The sequence below is a fragment of the Budorcas taxicolor genome, chromosome 19 (assembly GCF_023091745.1).
Source record: "Budorcas taxicolor isolate Tak-1 chromosome 19, Takin1.1, whole genome shotgun sequence".
Lineage (NCBI taxonomy): Eukaryota > Metazoa > Chordata > Mammalia > Artiodactyla > Bovidae > Budorcas > Budorcas taxicolor.
The window spans coordinates 50,159,960-50,180,203 of NC_068928.1; the positions used below are offsets into that span (position 1 = coordinate 50,159,960).

General features: G+C 64.5%; 1 protein-coding gene across 1 annotated transcript; it reads left to right on the plus strand.

Annotated features, from left to right (window-relative positions):
• The first annotated feature begins 1,081 nt into the window (after window positions 1–1,081).
• FASN (fatty acid synthase) lies at window positions 1,082–19,580 on the plus strand. The gene is made up of 42 exons (XM_052657238.1): window positions 1,082–1,186; window positions 3,074–3,211; window positions 3,974–4,126; window positions 5,513–5,686; window positions 5,927–6,127; window positions 6,241–6,363; window positions 6,449–6,564; window positions 6,651–6,785; window positions 7,484–7,946; window positions 8,050–8,234; window positions 8,332–8,521; window positions 9,128–9,222; window positions 9,369–9,503; window positions 9,609–9,812; window positions 9,919–10,034; window positions 10,270–10,442; window positions 10,527–10,718; window positions 10,800–10,880; window positions 10,995–11,183; window positions 11,342–11,521; window positions 11,599–11,802; window positions 12,388–12,692; window positions 13,002–13,394; window positions 13,520–13,684; window positions 13,802–13,920; window positions 14,001–14,155; window positions 14,304–14,507; window positions 14,664–14,814; window positions 14,900–15,078; window positions 15,169–15,288; window positions 15,485–15,607; window positions 15,733–15,956; window positions 16,035–16,236; window positions 16,364–16,515; window positions 16,626–16,717; window positions 16,917–17,068; window positions 17,154–17,396; window positions 17,726–17,914; window positions 18,140–18,370; window positions 18,461–18,681; window positions 18,769–18,867; window positions 18,936–19,580. The coding sequence occupies exons 2-42, from the start codon at window positions 3,085–3,087 to the stop codon at window positions 19,323–19,325; spliced, it is 7,545 nt and encodes a 2,514-aa protein (XP_052513198.1). The 5' UTR covers window positions 1,082–1,186; window positions 3,074–3,084; the 3' UTR covers window positions 19,326–19,580.
• Window positions 19,581–20,244: the final 664 nt, after the last annotated feature.

Consider the following 20,244-nt stretch of genomic DNA (forward strand, 5'->3'; position numbering starts at 1 on the left):
TAAGGGCCGTGCAGGGCGTGGCCACCAGGCCGTCCTTCCCGGGTTCATGTGATTCCCGATCCGTGTTGTCTTCAGTCTGGAAAGTCAAGGATTTGTGTGTGTGTGTGTATAAAATCGATAAACATTTGAGCACGGGAATTACAGAAGGAGGGTGTGCGGGCGAGGAGAGAATGCACTTTCATTGGTTCGTGTGCGTGCCGGTGGGTGAAAGTGGCCACGTGCGCGCGCGAGTGCCTCTGCCCAGGGAGACTCCTTTGTTCAAACCACACCAAGAGGTGTCCGTGCATAGCCCGCTCGCCAGATGGCCGCGCCCCGTCCCCGCGGCCATCTGCGGAAGGCCTCTGCAGGCCTCGGAGCTTCCCCCGGGATCCCGCACTCGCCCCGCGAATTTCGGCGGCGAGGCAGGGAGGACCGGAGGCTCTGTGCTGCAGTGACCGACAGTAACCCCACACAGGGCACCCTCGGCCGGGTCAATGACCGCGCTCGCTCCGTTGCGGCCCGCGCAGCTCTCGGGGCAGCCCGGCCCATCACCCTATCACCTAGCAACGCCCACTCGAGGGGCGCCATTGGGCCAGCGCGCACGCCCCCGGCCCCCAATTGGCTGCGGCTGCAGAGAGAGCCACGCCCCCGGCCCGGCCCCACGCAGCCCGGACGCGGGCAGGTCAATTCGTACGCCTGGGGGTCCGTCTAGCCCCCAGTGTTGCCCTAGTATGACCCTCAGAGTGACCGAAGTACGCCCGTTCCGTTTCCACCGCGCGCCGTGCACACGTGGCCCCCGCGGTCCCGGGGGTGGGGGCGGCCCCGGGAGGCATGGAGCACGGAACGGAAGTTGGGGGGCGGGGGTGGCACCGTGCCCCGCCCCGGAGCCCCCGGAGTCCGGGGCCCCCAACCCGGCGCCCCCCGGGCGCGCCCCCGCGCAGGGTCCCGGCTCCCGGCGGCGGCGCGCCGCATCACCCCACTGGCGGCGGCGCGCCTGCTCCCGGGGCGCAGCCCCGACGCTCATTGGCCTGGGCGGCGCAGCCAAGCTGTCAGCCCATGTGGCGTGTCCGCACGGGGACGGCCGCGGTTAAATAGCGCCGGCGCGGGCCTAGAGGGAGCCAGAGAGACAGTAGCGGCCTCTCCTCCACCGCGCGCTCCATCCTCGCTCTCCTTCAGCCGTTCGCACAGCCGCCCGCGCCCATACCAGGTACAAGCGGCCAGGCCGGGCCGGGGTCGGAAGTTGTGAGTCGGGAACCCGGTCCTGGGGCCAGACTGGATCAGGGGCTGGGGCGGGAGCAAGGCGGCCGGGCTCGAGGGGGCGCCGCCGGCCCGCATCCTCTGGCCTTGGGTGCGCATGGTTCGGCGCGCTGATGGTGAGGGCTCATCTCGCGCAGCCTGCCCTGGTCCCGGCGTCCGAGCCTCCGGTCTGTATGTTCGAGTCCCACGAGACCCCCGAGGCTAGGCGGCGAAGGGCCCTCGCGCCGTGCCTAAGCCCGGCGGGGCAGGTGGGCAGATGGCGAGGGGCGGACGCCCGGGAACGCCGCGAACAGCCATTTTGGTCTTGGGCTGGGCCGGGAGGCTGCAGACCCTCGAGGGCCTGTTGGAGCCCCCAGCCGCCACGCCCTGGAGGGCCTCCTTTTCCGGCTTGGCCGCCGAGCCCCTCCACCCGCGGCATCCCGCTGCCTTCGGGTGCAGGATAGCCGTCTCGGCCGACCGGAGGGCCTGAGAAGAGGGGAAGGACGTGGATGGAGGAGGCGCAGGGTCGTATAAGGACGGCTTCTCCACCACGTGGGCTCCGTTTGGAGCCCCCAAAGTTCCGGGGGGAGAGCCACTCCTGCCGGGTACAACCTCGCGGCGGCGCGCGCGGTTTCGCCAGCGCCGCAGGGGTCTCCACCCTTTTGCTTCGTCCCGCCGGACTCCGCGTGAATAGCAAGTAGGGGGAGAACAGAGCGGGCGCTTTCTGGAGAAGCAGCCGCCCCGGGAGCTGGTGCTTCTGGGCCGGCAAAGGGCTCTTTATTCAGCGCTGGGGGAGGGGGCTCCCTCTGCCGGGACGCCAGGGCGATCAGGCCACCCAAGGAAGACGCTCTCCACTCCTACTTTCCCATGCTCAGAGAAACCCTAAAGGGCCGGTAGTTGGCGAGTTCACCAGTCATCGGCGCCATAAGGCCCTGGAGCCTTGGTGGAAGTTTGCAGGACCAGCCTTGGCCTTGCCCCCTTCCTCAGGGACTGCACAGGAGCCCCCATCCTGGGCCCACAGGCTCAGGGTAGACTAAGTTCCCTCGTTGGTGCTGGGAGAGCTGGGTCTGGGTGGACAGGCAGGCTGCTGGATCAGGAAGTAGGCAAGCGCAGCCCTGAGGCCTCGACCTGTGCAGATGTGTGGGTCTGGGTAGTGCTTGCCTGGCAGCTGACCGAGAGTGGTTCTCCAGGTTGGAGCCTGCTGGAGGGGCCGTACAGGCTGGGGCTGCCCACTGTGGGACAGGGACCAATTTTTCCCCAGAGCCCCTCCAGGTCTTGGCACTGTTGAGCCCAAGCTGTGGTTCCTGCCTGGAGGGCAGCTCAGGATGCTGAGCGCAGAGCCAACTAGTCAGTGTGGGCACTTCTTCCCACCCCCAAATTTGCCTTTTCTCCTTCGCCTACTAAATTCCCTGGGCCACCTCTTAACAGGATGACAGCCAGGCAGTCCCTTCCTCAGAAGGGTTTGGGCTCTGCCTTCCACTATGGGGCCCCTCCTGAGTCCCCTGCAGCAGGGCTGTGGTGGGGTCACCCCAGGCCAAGGCCAGTGCCCAGAGAGCCCAGTGTGCGGTGTCGGCAGGCTGGACCAGAGTGGACTCCCCTTTCCCAACCACCATACATGCACTTCACACACGTGCACACACAACGTCCCAGCAGGGGCACAGCCCCAGAGCCGGCCATGTGGATCTTTGTTGCAGGGCTTTCTGAGCTGCTGTTCTCAGACCCTTGGGTGGGCCAGATGGAGGAGGGGGATCAGGAAGCCAGGGTTGGGAAGCAGCTGGGTCTCCAGCGAGGCTGTGGACTGGCAGTGCCGGGGCGCAGGCTGACCAGTGTCCGGGCCCCCACGCCACCCTCCTTGCAGAGAGAGCAGCCATGGAGGAGGTGGTGATCGCTGGCATGTCCGGGAAGCTGCCCGAGTCAGAGAACCTGGAGGAGTTTTGGGCCAATCTCATTGGCGGCGTGGACATGGTGACAGATGATGACAGGCGGTGGAAGGCGGGTAAGTGGGCCTGGGGCTCCCCGCCTACTTGAGAGGTTCTTTTCTCACCGCTTCTGTGGACGCGCTCTCCCGGGTTACCAGGGCAGGCCTGTTCTGGCCTGCACTCTGGTCCCAGTGGCAGAGCCAACGGTCACCTAAGGTGAGGCCATGTTATAGCCTCTTTCTGGAGACGGTACCAGAAGGCTCTGGGCTAGGGAAACCTGGGACCTCTGGCCAGTGGGCTAGGTACTGTGGGAGTCTGAAGTTCCCTGGGCGTAGCCTTTGTCCCTTTCACAGACCAGGGGCATTGCTTGGGGGTGGAGCCAGGGCAAGGCCAGGTGGGTGAACACCTCCGGCCAGCCACTGCCCGCCCACGTGCTGTCCCAGGCGGTCAGATAAGACATCAGGCTCCCCTGGGAAGCTGGTTTGACTCCCTCACGCCCAGTAGGTTCTCCCGCAGAGCGGCTCCACCTGATCTACAGGGTGTGAGTCAGTGTGGCAGAGCCTGGCTGGCCTTAGCTGCCAGGCTGGGATGGGGCCAGGCAGAAGGTCTCCAGCCAGGTCAGGACAGTGGGAGGTGGGAGGAGGCAGCGCTTCCCCCTACAGTGCTCTGCTCTGCTCTGGGGCCATCACCCATGAGGTTACCCCTGCCCCAGGGCCCCTCTCAGAAGTGGGCCCACCCATCCCAGGGAGCTTCCTGTTGCAGCAGGGACTCCCCCGCAATCAATCACTTGGGGCCGTGATGTCCTATGACTGATTTCTCCACCTGTGTGTGTTCCCTAGGACTATATGGCCTGCCTCGGCGGTCAGGCAAGCTGAAGGACCTGTCCCGGTTTGACGCTTCCTTCTTCGGGGTCCACCCCAAGCAGGCACACAATATGGACCCCCAGCTCCGCTTGCTGCTGGAGGTCACCTACGAGGCCATTGTGGATGCAGGTGGGCCATCTGGGGGGCTGCAGAGGGCCTGTCCCCGAGTTTCCTGCTGCCCTTCTTGAAAACCTCCCTTTTTGCTTCTAAAAAGCATCGTGTGTTCATAACAAAACATCCAAAATGGACGGTACTGAGGAGGGAGCGGAGTCCCGGGCTGGGGCCGACAGGGTGGAGAGGTGTGGGCCTCAGGCAACTCAGGTTTCACAGCTGCACACCAGAGGTATCCTGGACATGTCCTGTCGCCCCAGTTTCCTCACTCCCCATTGTGTGGCTGATCTTGGAGGCGAGGGCAGGACACCAGTGCCAGGCAGAGCAGGAGGAAGGATCTGGCCCCAGGACTCTCACCCTTCACTCCCCTCTGCTGGGTTGTGCCTAGCCTTGGAAAAGTGCTTCAAGGGCACAGACTTGTCCCGGGGACACTGGGGAACATGGAAGTTCTGCTGAGTGGGAGAGGGAAGGCTGGCCATGGGGGTGAGGCCCCTCAGCAGCTGGGCGACGGGGCAACCCAGGACCTGCCTACTGCCACCTGTGGTTTGCAGGGCGGGTACCCTGGCCTTACAGGTCTCTTGTCCTGCAGCAGATGCTAAGTAGCCCCTGGGGTTGACCCTTGAGTGTGACACGGGACTCTTGAGTGTGACAGGGTCCTGGACAGGCACTGCTTGGGGGGAGGGGCTGGGAGGCGGAGGCCTTCCCACTGCCCAGGCCCCCCCACTGCCCAGGCCCCACCCGGAGACCTTGGATGCTGCTCTCCAGGGGCTGGCCAGTGCCCCTCCCTCCTTCCCAAGCCTGGACACTCGGCCTTTGTCTCTCTCTGTCTTCTTATCTTGGCCCGCCCAGGGCAGGCCGCTCTCAGGGCTCATCAGACCCTGCCAGCAGTACCAGTGCCCAGGGGAGTAGCCTTGGGGACAATACTCTCCTCTGTCCCCACCTCCGACTGTCTCTGGCCTCTGCCTGACCCAGAGACTGGAGCACCATCTGGCACCCTGCCTGTCCCCCTGGCCCCAGTTTCCTGTGACCTGATTATCCGTTGTCAACCATACCTGGGCCGGCCACCCCACTCTGGCTCCACTGTCTCTTCCCTGACTCCCCAGCCACTTGAGTCAGGTGAGGTGGAGCTCCTCTCCCCTGCAACGTAGGATCGAACCCTGGGTTCGATCCCATGGAGATGGGAACAGCAACCCACTCCAGTATTCTTGCCTGGAGAATCCCATGGACAGAAGAGCCTGGGAGGCTACAGTCCATAGGGTTGCAGAGAATTGGACACGACTGAAGCGACTTAGCATGCACACAGTCACCCCAGCCAGAGAGGCCAAGGGGCAACGCCTCACCTCCCAGAGCTCGACAGCAGGCTGGGCACAGCACAGCTGCAAGTTTGACTTCTGCCTCCCACAGGCATCAACCCAGCTTCCATTCGGGGGACAAACACTGGTGTCTGGGTGGGTGTGAGTGCCTCTGAGGCTGCAGAGGCTCTGAGCCGAGACCCTGAGAACCTCGTAGGCTACAGCATGGTGGGCTGCCAGCGTGCCATGATGGCCAACCGCCTCTCTTTCTTCTTTGACTTCAAAGGTAGGTGCCCACACAGCCCTTTTGTTTCTGACTCAGGCCCGGGGTTGGGGGAGGCAGGCAGGGGCCGGATGACAGCTGAGACCCTTCCAGACTCTGACCGCACCTTCCCCGGGAAGGCTAGCAGGAGCAAGGTCCTGGTGTTGTGGGTTCCACGTGGAGAGCAGTCAGTAGAGCTGTCGGAGCCCCAGGGTGGTAGGGGGGGAAGGCGGTCCCACAGCTGCATTGTGTCCTTGCCTGCAGGGCCCAGCATTGCCTTGGACACGGCCTGCTCCTCCAGCCTGCTGGCCCTGCAGAGGGCCTACCAGGCCATCCAGAGAGGGGAGTGTGCCATGGCCATTGTGGGTGGCATAAACATCCTGTTGAAGCCCAACACCTCGGTGCAGTTCATGAAGCTGGGCATGCTTAGCCCCGAGGGCACCTGCAAGTCCTTCGATGCATCAGGTGAGAGCATTGGGCATGGGGCCCCGGGCAGTGCCCCCACCCTCGATTCTATCTGGCACCAGCCCCTGAGCCCTTTCCTGAGCTCGTGAGCCTGAGGTGCCCTCCGCCCCCAGGGGATGGCTACTGCCGTGCAGAGGCTGTGATGGCCGTCTTTCTGACCAAGAAGTCCCTGGCCCGACGGGTGTATGCCACCATCCTCAACGCTGGCACCAACACGGATGGCTGCAAAAAGCAAGGTGGGAGCTGGCCTGGGGCAGGCGAGAGTGGGGCTATGGGTAGTCAGGCGGGGCTGGGAGTGCTGAGGCCTGGCCCTGCCCCCAGGCGTCACGTACCCCTCCGGAGAGGCACAGGAGCAGCTCATCAGCTCCCTGTACAAGCCGGCCGGGCTGGACCCAGAGACCCTGGAGTACATTGAAGCCCATGGCACTGGTACCAAGGTGAGACCCCTAGCCCTGCTCACATCCCACATCCCATGCCAGAGAGGCACCAGGGTAGGGTCCTGACCTCCCTGAGTTCCCCACAGGTGGGCGACCCCCAGGAGCTAAATGGCATCGTGCAAGCCCTGTGTGGCAGCCGCCAGGGCCCCCTGCTGATTGGGTCCACCAAGTCGAACATGGGACACCCGGAGCCTGCCTCAGGGCTCGCGGCGCTGGCCAAGGTAGGCAGGCGAGTCTAGGGCTATCTTGTCCCTGCCCCGTCAGCTTCTTACGGCCTGCTGGGGGAGGGTCCCTCCAGGCTGTGCTGTGGGATATGGGCCAACTGAGGCCCAGAGAGCAGGCCGCCAGCATGTGGCCAGCCCCTGCCCGGCTTCCCAGGGCCAGACATTTCACCCAGCACTTGCTCCACAAGGGGCCAGCCAGAGGGAGCAGAAGCAACAGGGCAGCCTACCTCTCCAGGCTCGCCCTCCCTGTGGCCTCCTGACCAGCTGGTAGCTTGGAGGGCCCAGGTCACCACTGGTTGAGCTTCTGGGTGTGATGGGAGCTTCCTGGTGGTCTCAGCTGCCTGGGCCACCACAGCCACCTGTCTGCAGCTCTTGGCTTGGGAGATGGGGTGGGGAATGGCTGAGGAGCCTTTGTCTAGACCCACAGCCAATCAGGCCGGGAGGTGGCAGGGCCCGGGTGAGGCCTAAGGCTGAGAGGAAACAGAGCATGTGGCTTGGTCACCAGACCTCCGCACTGGAGCAGGGCGAGCTTGCGGGGCGGGGGTAGTGGGGAGGAGATGAGGTTGCTTGCAGTGGGCGGGGCCTCTGGGTTGACACAGAGGGTCCTCAGGAGGGGATGTACCTGAAGCCCATCCCGACCAGCAGGGGCAGGGAGCCCAGGGCCGGCCGCCCTGCTGACTGCGAGGCACCCACAGGTGCTGCTGTCCCTGGAGCACGGGCTCTGGGCCCCCAACCTGCACTTCCACAACCCAAACCCCAAGATCCCAGCACTGCGGGATGGGCGGCTGCAGGTGGTGGACCGGCCCCTGCCCGTCCTCGGGGGCATCGTGGGCATCAACTCCTTTGGCTTCGGTGGCTCCAACGTGCACGTCATCCTCCAGCCCAACTCCCAGCCACTGCCACCGCCTGGCCCACATGCTGCCCTGCCCCGTCTGCTGCGGGCCAGTGGGCGCACCCTGGAGGGTGTGCAAGGTCTGCTGGAGCTAGGCCTCCAGCACAGCCAGAACCTGGCCTTCGTGAGCATGCTCAATGACATCGCGGCCCCCTCCCCAGCAGCCATGCCCTTCCATGGCTACGCCGTGCTGGGCAGCCAGGAGGGCAGCCAGGAGGTGCAGCAGGTGCCAACCAGCAAGCGCCCACTCTGGTTCATCTGCTCCGGTGAGCCCCGACCCCACCCCACCTCACCCCACCCCAGGTCGTCCCCGAGGGCCGCACGGGCTGGGACTGCACAGTGCTGCCCTGACATCTCCCTCCGGGACAGGTATGGGCACACAGTGGCGCGGGATGGGGCTGAGCCTCATGCGTCTGAGCAGCTTCCGTGACTCCATCCTGCGCTCAGATGAGGCCGTGAAGTCTCTGGGAATGCGGGTGTCACAGCTGTTGCTGAGCACAGACGACATCTTTGATGACATCATCGTCTCCTTCGTGAGCCTCACTGCCTTCCAGGTGTGCCCCTGGGGTTTGGGGTGAGCCGGTGGGCAGGGCAGTGAGCCTGGGGTCCCCAGGACTGGCCTGACCCATCCTGTTCCCACCCCACCCCCAGATTGCCCTTATAGACCTGCTGACCTCCATGGGCCTTCGGCCCGACGGCATCATCGGGCACTCCCTGGGTGAGGTGGCCTGTGCCTATGCCGACGGCTGCATCTCTCAGGAGGAGGCCATCCTCTCTGCCTACTGGAGGGGCCAGTGCATCAAGGAGGCCAACATCCCGCCCGGGGCCATGGCGGCTGTAGGTAGGTGCTGCCCTCTGCTCCGCCATCCAGCTCCACCCCTGGGCCTCAGGGTCTCTGTGGGAGGTGGTCATCTGTACTGGCACCTTTCTGTGTTGGCGCTGGGCAGAGGCCAGGGCCTGGGGGCAGCTCGCCAGCCACTGTCCTCACCACAGGGTGAGAACGACCCTGACAGCCTGCCCCGCTGTGCCCTAGATGGCCTTGGAGCCCAGCATACTTGCCCACGGGTGTCAGTAGAGGCCAGCATGATTTTCACATGAACCCCTGGTGGGGATGCTGCAGGCGGAGGAATGGGCCTGCTCACACTGGGGACAGGCAGGGTTGGGGACGGGAGGAGACCAGAGAGAGCCGGAGGGGCTGTTGGGAGAGTGAGGCCAAAGCCCACTCTGGTGGGCCAGGCGTGGGACCCGAAACTGGCTCCCGCCTGTAGGACGGCATTAATGACACCTCCGCCTGAGACCAGACAACGGCAAGGGTGAAACTGCCTCGTAAAGGTGCCGCTCGGCAGCTGTCATTAGGGCCACCCAGGCAGCATTCCCCTCCCCGGGGAGGGCTGTGTGGGGGTGCCTGCTCCCCATGCCACCCTTTGAGGCTCTCTTCTGCTCCCAGGCTTGACCTGGGAGGAGTGTAAGCAGCGCTGCCCCCCTGGCATCGTGCCTGCCTGCCACAACTCCATCGACACTGTGACCATCTCGGGACCTCAGGTGGGCCCTGGGAGGCGAGGCCTCGTCCCCAAGTCCCCTCCCACCGCCCCCCCCCCCCCAGGGCGCGCTCTGTGCGGGGAGCCCGGCACCGGCCCAGACCCGGACTGCCGTCAGCGCCCCCGTCCTTCCCCGTCTGCGCCCCCCAGGCCTCCATGTTGGAGTTCGTGAAGCAGCTGAAGCAGGAGGGCGTGTTCGCCAAGGAGGTGCAGACGGGCGGCATGGCGTTCCACTCCTACTTCATGGACGCCATTGCCCCGACGCTGCTTCAGCAGCTCAAGAAGGTGGGCGGCTGTCCCTGCGCTGTGCAGCAGGGGCCCTCCCTGAGGACGGGCAGGGAAGGCAGGCCCCAGTTCCCTCAGGCTGACCCCGCCCGCACCTGCGCGCAGGTGATCCAGGAACCCCAGCTGCGTTCCCCACGCTGGCTCAGCACTTCCATCCCCGAGTCCCAGTGGCAGGAGAGCCTGGCCCGCACCTTCTCGGCCGAGTACAACGTGAACAACCTGGTGAGCCCCGTGCTGTTCCAGGAGGCGCTGTGGCACGTGCCCGAGAATGCTGTGGTGCTGGAGATTGCGCCCCATGCCCTGCTGCAGGTACGCGTGGTCCCGAAGGGCCGGCAGGCTGGCCAGGCCCGGGGGGCTGAGCGGGGGGCCAGTGGGCACTGGTCGGGGGAGGCCCAGCTTGCCTCTGCCTCTGCAGGCCATCCTGAAGAGAGGCCTCCAGCCCAGCTGCACCATCATCCCCCTGATGAAGAAGGACCACAGGGACAACCTAGAGTTCTTCCTCAGCAACATAGGCCAGCTCTACCTGACCGGGTGCGGCTGCTCTCCCTGCTCAACCTGGGAGGCTCCTCAGCAGCCAGGCCACAGGGCGGCCTTGAGATGGTCCCCAGAAAGCGGGCCTCTGGGTGCTAGGCCACCTCCACCCCCCCCGGCATGCCCCCCCTCCCACCCTGTCTCGGCCATCTCCGGGGTCCTAGGGGAGACGGGTTGACCGTGGGTCAGCATGGGTGTGGCTGGGCAGTCACAGCTCCCCTCTCGCACCCTCCAGCATTGACGTCAACCCCAACGGGCTGTTCCCACCCGTGGAGTTCCCAGCTCCCCGGGGCACCCCCCTCATCTCCCCCCACATCAAGTGGGACCACAGCCAGACCTGGGATGTGCCCGCTGCTGAGGATTTCTCCAACGGCTCCAGCAGCTCCTCTGCCACTGTCTATAAGATTGGTGAGTCCTTGCGATGCAGGCGGGCCGGGGGGGCAGAGTGGCTTCCCCCTCCTCAGAGGTGGCACTAAGGCCCAGGCCCCACAGACATCAGCCCCGAGTCCCCTGACCACTACCTGGTGGACCACTGCATCGATGGCCGCATCATCTTCCCGGCCACTGGCTATCTGTGCCTGGTCTGGAAGACACTGGCCCGAGCCCTGGACCAGAACATGGAGCACACACCTGTAGTATTCGAGGACGTGACGCTGCACCAGGCTACCATCCTGCCGAAGACAGGTGAGGCGGGCGGCTCAGGCTACGGGGCGGGAGGGCCCGCTGCCGACCCCTGCAGCTGACCTCTGCTCCTGCTGCCCACAGGGACTGTGCTCCTGGAAGTGCGGCTTCTGGAAGCCTCCTGCACCTTTGAGGTGTCTGAGAAAGGCAGTCTGCTCGTGAGCGGTGAGCAGGGGCCCCAGACCAGCCTACAGGGTCCCTGCCGGGGGTCTCTGAATGGACCTTGGCTGCCGGCTCAGCCCTGCCCTCACTCAGGCCCTTCTGCCATCCCGCCCACAGGGAAGGTATGCCAGTGGGAAGATCCCGACCCCAAGCTCTTTGACAACCGGTATGGCACGGAACCTGCGACCCCCGTGGACCCCACAACTGCCATCCACCTGCGCTGTGGTGACGTGTACAAGGAGCTGCAGCTGCGGGGCTTCAACTACGGCCCCAACTTCCAGGGCATCCTTGAGACCAGCTCTGAAGGTAGGTGCAAGGGAGGCCCCACTTTGTGCTTTGGGGCCAATTCCTGCTGCCTGGTGTGAGGGGGCCTCGAGGGGCCCCCCAGGTTGGGGCACACAGAGGAGAGGGCCCACAGCAGGAAGAGACCCAGCCTGGCTGAACCGACAGCCCCTTCTCCCCAGGCAACATGGGCCAGCTGCTCTGGAAGGACAACTGGGTGACCTTCATGGACACCATGCTGCAGATGTCTATCCTGGCCCCGGGCCAGCGCAGCCTGCGCCTGCCCACACGCATCACCGCCATCTACATCCACCCGGCTACCCACCAGCAGAAGCTGTACACGCTGCAGGACGGGACACAAGGTCAGTCCTGCCCTGGCCCCGCACGCATGTCTCCCCGTGCCAGGCCCTGTCCACCCTCACCCAGTGTGTCCCCACAGTGGCCGACGTGGTAATGAACAGGTGTCTGGACACCACGGTGGCCGGCGGCGTCTACATCTCAAGGATCCACACCTCGGTGGCCCCCCAGCATCAGCAGGAGCAGCCGGTGCCCATCCTGGAGAAGTTCTGCTTCACCCCACACGTGGAGAGCGGGTGCCTGGCCGGGAACCTGGCCCTGCAGGAGGAGCTGCAGCTGTGTCTGGGTGAGTCTTTTGCACCCAAAATCCTCATGCCGGGGTCCAGCTCCCAGTTCCTGGGCCCGTTATCCCCTCACAGCCTCTCCTACCTGTGGGGTCTACACCTACCTTCCCCTGTGAGTGCCCCTGTCTTCCCCCCACCTGGAGCTGATGTCTTCAGAGGGGCCTCAGCACAGAGGTGACAGATTTCGCCCCTCTTGTCTGTGCCAGCAGCCAGCTGCTCAGGCGTGAGACCACCCTCTACCCAGGGCTCACACCCAAGCTGAGGAGTGCGGGATGGTGGTGGGAGCTGGGGAGGGGCAGCCAGGGCCGGCAAAGCACGGAATCCACCCTTTGGGGAACCCACAGTCTGTGGGGCTCACACCTGCATGGGGGGCAGGGCCCCCTTTGCCCATCTAGTGTACCAATGGTCAATGCCAGTTTCCAGCCCTGGAGGACTGGACAGTCCACTCCATCCCTCTATTTTCCATCAGTGGACAAAACCAGGTAGTGGGTTCTGCTCCAAGCAGTCACCAGTTCCTGGTCGGGGGAGCTTCAGGAACCCCAGCCCAGCTGAGGCTCTTCCCTGACATGCGACTCTTCCTTCCCCAGGGCTGGCACAGGCGCTGCAGACCAAGGTGGCCCAGCAGGGGATAAAGATGGTGGTTCCTGGGCTGGATGGCACCCAGGCTCCCCAGGAGGCCCCACAGCAAGGCCTGCCCCAGCTGCTGGCCACCGCCTGCCAGCTGCAACTCAATGGGAACCTGCAGATGGGGATGGGCCAGATCCTAGCCCAGGAGAGAGCCCTGCTGTGTGACGACCCGCTGCTCAGTGGGCTCCTCAACTCCCCAGCACTGAAGGCGTGCGTGGACACTGCCATGGAGAATATGACCAGCCTCAAGATGAAGGTGGTGGAGGTGGGTGCCCCGCACGGCCACAGGCCCAGTGCACAAGGACTCAGATACAGGCAGTCCCGAACCTCAGGGAGGGCCAGGGCCTCCCAGACGTGAGGTCGCCCAGCTCGTGATGGTGCTGAGGCTGCCCAGACACCAAAGGGGAAGGGGGCTCTGGGAAGGGAGGGACTGGTTCCAGGGGTGTGGTGGGCAGGGCAGCCCTGGCCAATGACCTCTGCAGAGTCGGTGGGCGGGCCTTTCTGAGAAACACCCAGCTGAGGAGGGGGGACGCCTGCCCAGCGGCAGTTGATCCGAGAAGATACTCCATCCCAGGTGCTAGCTGGTGACGGCCAACTGTATTCCCGCATCCCTGCACTGCTCAACACTCAGCCCCTGTTGGAGCTGGACTACATAGCCACTGACCGCCACCCCCAGGCCCTGGAGGCTGCCCAGGCCAAGTTGCAGCAGCTCAACATAACCCAGGGCCAGTGGGACCCCTCGGACCCGGCCCCCAGCAACCTGGGTGGGGCCAACCTCGTGGTGTGCAACTATGCCCTAGCCAGCCTCGGTGACCCAGCCACGGCTGTCGGCAACATGGTGGCTGCCCTCAAGGAGGGAGGCTTCCTGTTGCTGCACACGCTGCTCAGAGGACACCCCTTGGGAGAGACTGTCACCTTCCTCACCTGCCCTGAGCCACAGCAGGGCCAACGGCACCTCCTGAGCCAGGTGCTGGCGGGGCCGGGATTGGGTGGACGGGGGTGGGGCCGGGATGGGGGTGCGGGGCTGGGGCAGGGCCAGGACAGGGTGGACGGGCCAGGAGGCTGCCGAGCCCTGACCCCCTCAACTCACAGGATGAGTGGGAGAGCCTGTTTGCTGGCACGTCCCTGCACCTGGTGGCCCTGAAGAAGTCCTTCTACGGCTCGGTGCTCTTCCTGTGTCGCCGGCTGGCCCCACGTGACAGCCCAATCTTCCTGCCCGTGGAGGATACCAGCTTCCAGTGGGTTGACTCCCTGAAGGTCAGTCCTTCCCAGCCCCCACCAGGCCGGGCTGACTCGGCTCCAATGCTAGGACCAGGGGAGCCCACCCCATCAGGCAACCCTTCCCTCGTCAACCCTTTCTTCATCCTTCTACAGAACATCCTGGCTGATTCATCTTCCCGGCCCGTGTGGCTCATGGCTGTTGGCTGCACCACCTCAGGGGTTGTGGGCTTGGTGAACTGTCTCCGGAAAGAGCCTGACGGGCACCGGATTCGGTGAGATGCCCACTGTGCCATGTGCCCCTTGCCCCCAGGACCCCACCACAGCCTCCCCTTACCTGTCTGGCTGCCCACAGGTGCGTCCTGGTGTCTAACCTTCACAGCACGTCCCCCATCCCTGAGATAGCCCCGAAGTCCTTGGAGCTGCAGAAGGTGCTCCAGAGTGACCTGGTGATGAACGTCTACCGTGATGGGGCTTGGGGAGCATTCCGCCACTTCCCGCTGGAACAAGGTGAGCCCCCGGGACTGCCCTGCTCCTCCGGGTTCCTCGCCTCCCAGGTGGGTGGACTGAGGAGAGGGCAAGAGGACTCTGGCTGGAAGCCCTGCTCCAGGCCAGGGCCACATGCGATCCTGGGGCTCCACTCCCTGTCACCCCCTAGACAAGCCCGAGGAGCAGACGGAGCACGCCTTCATTAACGTCCTCACGCGAGGGGACCTGTCTTCCATCCGCTGGGTCTGTTCCCCTCTGCGCCACAGCCAGTCCACGGGCCCTGGCGTCCAGCTCTGCACCATCTATTACGCCTCCCTCAACTTTCGCGACATCATGCTGGCCACGGGCAAGCTGTCCCCCGACGCCATCCCAGGTACAGGCAGCCCACGGTAGGGGGACCAGAACAAAGCCCGCCCCTCCCCGGGGCCAGGGCCTGGGACGAGAGGGGTCCTCGCCCCGCAGTGCTCAGGAACCTGGGAGACTCCTCCCAGTGAGGTCAGGGGCTCACTCACCTGCCATCTGCTCCCAGGAAATTGGGCCTCTCGGAACTGCATGCTAGGCATGGAGTTCTCTGGCCGAGATGCCAGCGGGAAGCGTGTGATGGGGCTGGTACCCGCCGAAGGCCTGGCCACCTCCACTCTGGTGCCTCAGAGCTTCCTGTGGGACGTGCCTTCCAACTGGTGAGTCACCAGGGCTGGGACCTGGGGCCCGACGTGGACGTGGCCAGGCATCAGGCCAGAGCTGATCCCTGCACTGCGCCCTTAGGACCCTCGAGGAGGCCGCCTCGGTGCCCACTGTCTACAGCACAGCCTACTATGCGCTGATTGTCCGCGGGCGCATGCAGCCAGGGGAGACCGTGCTCATTCACTCGGGCTCTGGCGGCGTAGGCCAGGCTGCCATCGCCATTGCCCTCAGCCTGGGCTGCTGCGTCTTCACTACTGTGGGTAAGCCTCCAGCTCTTCCCAGAGCCCAGGACTGTCCGCCTGGCAACGCTGCCAAAGCCCAGACTCACCAGGTGTGCCTCTCTCTGCCAGGGTCAGCCGAAAAGCGGGCATACCTCCAGTCCAGGTTCCCCCAGCTCAACGAAACCAGCTTTGCCAACTCCCGGGACACATCCTTTGAGCAGCATGTCCTGTGGCACACAGCCGGGAAGGGTGAGTGGTCCCCATCACTCACCACCCACCATCGACCTGTATCCTCAGCCCCTTCTTCCTTCCATCCCCCACTCACCAGCCAAGCTGGAGGAGACGCTGGCCCATGCTGGGACAGGGTCCAGCCCTTCAGACTTGTGTTAGGTTGGCCGGGCTGTGATCTTCACTATGGGGACCCCGCTTGCCCCCCTCTCCCAAGGTGTTGACCTCGTCCTCAACTCCCTGGCGGAAGAGAAGCTGCAGGCCAGTGTGCGGTGCCTGGCCCAGCATGGTCGATTCCTGGAAATTGGCAAATTTGACCTTTCCAACAACCACCCCCTGGGTGAGATGGGGCAGCAGGCCTGGTGGGCGGCTGGGTGGGCAAGGGGCTGTTGGCAGAGTGGGGATCTGCAGGGTGGTGGGCTGTGGGCTATGTGGTGAGGCCCCCCTGCCCGCCCACCTGTCCAGGCATGGCCATCTTCCTGAAGAACGTGACTTTCCACGGGATCCTACTGGACGCACTCTTTGAAGAAAACAACACCATGTGGCAGGAAGTGTCATCGCTGCTGAAGGCGGGCATCCGGGAGGGTGTGGTACAGCCCCTCAAGCGAACAGTGTTCCCCAGGACCCAGGTGGAGGACGCCTTCCGCTACATGGCCCAGGGCAAACACATCGGCAAAGTGGTCATTCAGGTGAGTGGGGTGCCCTGGGGGTCTCTGGCCCCTGCCCCTGCCAGCAGTGCGTGAACAGGGGCCCTGCTTGGGCTGCAGGTACGTGAGGAAGAGCAGAAGGCAGTGCTGCACGGGACCAAACCCGCCCAGATGGCGGCCTTGTGCAAGACCTTCTGCCCAGCCCACAAGAGCTACATCATCACTGGGGGCCTGGGTGGCTTTGGCCTAGAGCTGGCCCAGTGGCTCGTGGAGCGAGGGGCCCAGAAGCTGGTGCTGACCTCCCGCTCTGGGATCCGCACAGGTGAGTGGCCCGAGGGTGGGGCAGTGGGAAGGGGCTTCTTCAGACCCCTTTATGGTGCTCTCAGGGCACCTAGACTTGGGACCAGACCTTCATTTGCCCATCCCTTCCCACTGTCTGTGTCCCACAGGCTACCAAGCCAGGCAGGTCCGTGAGTGGAGACGCCAGGGTGTGCAGGTCCTGGTGTCCACCAGAGATGTCAGCTCACTGGATGGCACCCAGAGGCTTATCACTGAGGCCGCCCAGCTTGGGCCCGTAGGAGGCATCTTCAACCTGGCCGTGGTGAGGACGGCTTTAGAGGGGCTGGAGCCGGCTGCCCAGGGAAGGGCCCCTCCCAAGAAGCCCTCCAAAGGCCTGGGGCCGAGGCAGGTGCTAAGATCCCCTCACCCCAGGTCCTGAGAGATGCCATGCTGGATAACCAGACCCCTGAGTTCTTCCAGGACGTCAACAAGCCCAAGTACAATGGCACCCTGAACTTGGACAGGTGGGCTCCTCCCTTCTCCTCTCCCTCCTTCTCCCTGCACGGCCCTCACACTGGTGTTCGGAGACCTGGCCATGGGCCTCTGCTGGGGTCTGACCGCAGGTCCAGGGAAGGGGAGGCGGTTTGGTGGACAAGCAGGAGTCCTGGGCATGACAGCCGGTGGGCTGGGGAAGCCGGCTGGGGGTGACTTAAGAACCCACAGGGTTACCCGGGAGGCATGCCCGGAGCTGGACTACTTCGTGGTCTTCTCCTCGGTGAGCTGCGGGCGTGGCAATGCCGGCCAGACCAACTATGGGTTCGCCAACTCCACCATGGAGCGCATATGCGAGAAGCGTCAGCACGACGGCCTCCCAGGTGGGCCCACCCGCCACTCCCGGACTCGCGCGGTGCCACCCTCACAGCTACCCCGACTCACCATGGCGCCACTGCCCACCCACAGGCCTCGCCGTGCAGTGGGGCGCGATTGCTGATGTGGGCCTCCTCGTGGAGCTGAAGGGCACTAACGACAAGGCCATCGGCGGGACACTGCCCCAGCGCATCACCTCCTGCCTGGAGGTGCTAGACCTCTTCCTGAACCAGCCCCACCCCGTCCTGAGCAGCTTTGTGTTGGCAGAGAAGGCTGCGTCCCGTGGCCCCAGCGGCAGCCAGCAGGACCTGGTGAAGGCTGTGGCTCACATCCTGGGTGAGGCAGCACCCTGCCCCCTCCCCACCGGCAGCCACTCCCGAGTCTGGTCTTCCAGGCTGCCAAAGGCGGGCTTGCTGGGCTTGCTCATGGAGAGAGAGGCACAGGCGGTCTGCAGAGCTGGGTGGGGGCTGTGGGTCCCGTGGTACAATCTGTTCAGTTCAGTCGTTCAGTCGTGTCCGACTCTTTGCGACCCCATGAATCGCAGCACACCAGGCCTCCCTGTCCATCACCAACTCCCGGAGTTTACTCAAACTCATGTCCAGGGTACAATACCCACCCAGGGCCCCTCCCACATTGCCAACTGAGCTGCCTCCTCACCCCCCAAGGCATCCGTGACGTGGCCACCGTCAACCCGGACAGCTCGCTTTCAGACCTCGGCCTCGACTCACTCATGGGTGTGGAGGTGCGCCAGATGCTGGAGCGTGAGCACAACCTGACGCTGTCCATGAGGGAAATCCGGCAGCTCACCATCCGCAAGCTGCAGGAGATTTCCGCACAGGCTGGCACAGCTGATGGTAGGTATGGAGGGGGTGTCCCCAAAGCAGCAGTGTCCGCTCAGGGCTCTTGGCCTCCAAGCAGGTCAGGGCTTGTCCATCTGGCCCCTTCCTGAGAGCCCTCCTTGGGCCCCCAGTGGCCCCATCCACCTGCCCTGGCCACCCGCGGCTGACAGGTGTGCGTGTCTGTGTGTTTGTGGCAGGGGACCCTATGGTATCATCCCTGGTATCTGCCCCTCTTCACAGAGCTGACGAACTCCACACACAAATTGAGCAGCCCTGCCCAGTCGCAGACCCAGCTGAACCTGAGCACCCTGCTGGTGAACCCGGAGGGCCCGACCTTGACACGGCTCAACTCGGTGCAGAGCTCCGAGCGGCCCCTGTTCCTGGTGCACCCCATCGAGGGCTCTACCACCGTGTTCCACAGCCTGGCCGCCAAGCTCAGCATCCCCACCTATGGCCTGCAGTGTACAAGAGGTATGTCAGGGGCCTACTGGGCTGCCCCCCAGGGAGTTGGGGATGGCAAGGCACCTGCAGACAGGGCTAAGCCTCATGCTGTGCCCACAGCGGCACCCTTGGACAGCATCCAGAGCCTGGCTGCCTACTACATCGAGTGCATCAGGCAGGTGCAGCCAGAGGGGCCCTACCGCATCGCCGGCTACTCCTACGGGGCCTGCGTGGCTTTTGAGATGTGCTCACAGCTGCAGGCCCAGCAGAGCGCAGGCCCCACGAACAACAGCCTCTTCCTGTTTGACGGCTCCCACACATTCGTGATGGCCTACACTCAGGTGAGGGCGGCAGCAGACGGGAGTCCCCGGGTCCGCAGGCCCAGCCCCTTGTACCTGCCACTGCAGCACCTCCTCCTCCCTTTGCAGAACTATCGGGCCAAGATGAACCCCGGCTGCGAGGCGGAGGCCGAGGCCGAGGCCATGTGCTTCTTCATGCGGCAGTTCATGGAAGCGGAGCACAGCAGGGTGAGTCGCCCGGCCTCCCGATGCCCTGGCACCCCCCAGCGCCACTCGCTCACTGTCCTGTCCTACAGGTGCTGGAGGCCCTCCTGCCCCTCGGGGATCTGGAGGCGCGTGTGGCAGCCACCGTCGAGCTGATCGTTCAGAGGCACGCAGGCCTGGACCGGCAGGCGCTCAGCTTTGCTGCGCGCTCCTTCTACCAGAAGCTGCGCGCCGCGGAGCACTACGCGCCGCGGGCCACCTACCACGGCAACGTGACGCTGCTGCGCGCCAAGATGGGCGGCGCCTACGGGGAGGGCCTGGGTGCCGACTACAATCTGTCCCAGGTGTGCGACGGCAAGGTGTCCGTGCACATCATCGAGGGCGACCACCGCACGCTGCTGGAGGGCAGCGGCCTGGAGTCCATCCTTAGTATTATTCACAGCTCCCTGGCCGAGCCGCGCGTCAGCGTGCGGGAGGGCTAGGCCACCGGCCGGCCTCCCACCCGCCGACCCTGGCACCGCACCCTGCGTGCAGACGCCCATAGGACCAGCACCCCCACGCACAAACACACACCCCACCCCGCGGCTGCCCTGGGCGCGGGGCCGAGACCGGCGCCGCCGACTCGGAGACCTGCCTGGTCTGTGAAGAGTCGGCTGAGCCGCTAGCCAGGCCGAGCTTCCAGAACCGCACGGGCTCTGCCGCACTGGTGTGGTTGTCGTTTTTCTGTTTCTCCTATTTATTGCGTTGCCATGGGGGGCGGGGGTTGGGGAGGGGAGACACTGGTCGGTCCATCTGTGCGGCCGGCGCACGCGGGAGCCGGGCCCAGGGCCCCATGATGCCGGAGGTCGTGCGGAGCAGCCCTGGGCGCTGGGCACCCACCCTGTTTGTCTGTGTTCGTTTTTCAAGAAATAAGGTTCAAATTGCTGCGTGGGCTTTGAAATTTACTGTAATTGTCTGTGTAAAGAACCATGTCTGTATTCTGTTTCATTTTTACACCAACCCGGTAAAGATCTTGTCTCCCATGATTAAATCCCTCGTTCGCTCTGGCGTCTGGGCATCCTTTCATCCTGCCTGCTAATCAGCTCTGTGAGCCTCCACTGTCCTGATGTCCCAGGGAGTACCACCCTCTGCTCCCCACAGGAGTGTTGGGGGGTGGGCGATAGCTGGCTCCAGGAAACAGGCTGGACACCTCCAGGGAAGAGGCCCTTGATCAGGGAAGCTTGACCAGGAGGAGACAGGCAGGCAGTCTGATAATCGGCTGGCATAAATTGTGGAGGACCCCCCCGCAGGGTAGCCTTGCCAGAATTCCTTCTCCCTCAGGGAAACCTTGGGTTTTCTCTCCTTGACCTCACCTGAGTGCAGGATGCCCACCCACATTATTGAGAGTAATTTTTACTTGAA

Bases quoted from the DNA above. Each gene is read 5' to 3' on its own strand.
- FASN (XM_052657238.1), top strand. From the start codon at position 3,085: ATGGAGGAGGTGGTGATCGCTGGCATGTCCGGGAAGCTGCCCGAGTCA. The intron at 9,813-9,918 runs GTACGCGTGGTC...CTGCCTCTGCAG, and splicing joins CGCCCCATGCCCTGCTGCAG to GCCATCCTGAAGAGAGGCCT. The intron at 17,915-18,139 runs GTAGGTATGGAG...CCCTCTTCACAG, and splicing joins ACAGGCTGGCACAGCTGATG to AGCTGACGAACTCCACACAC.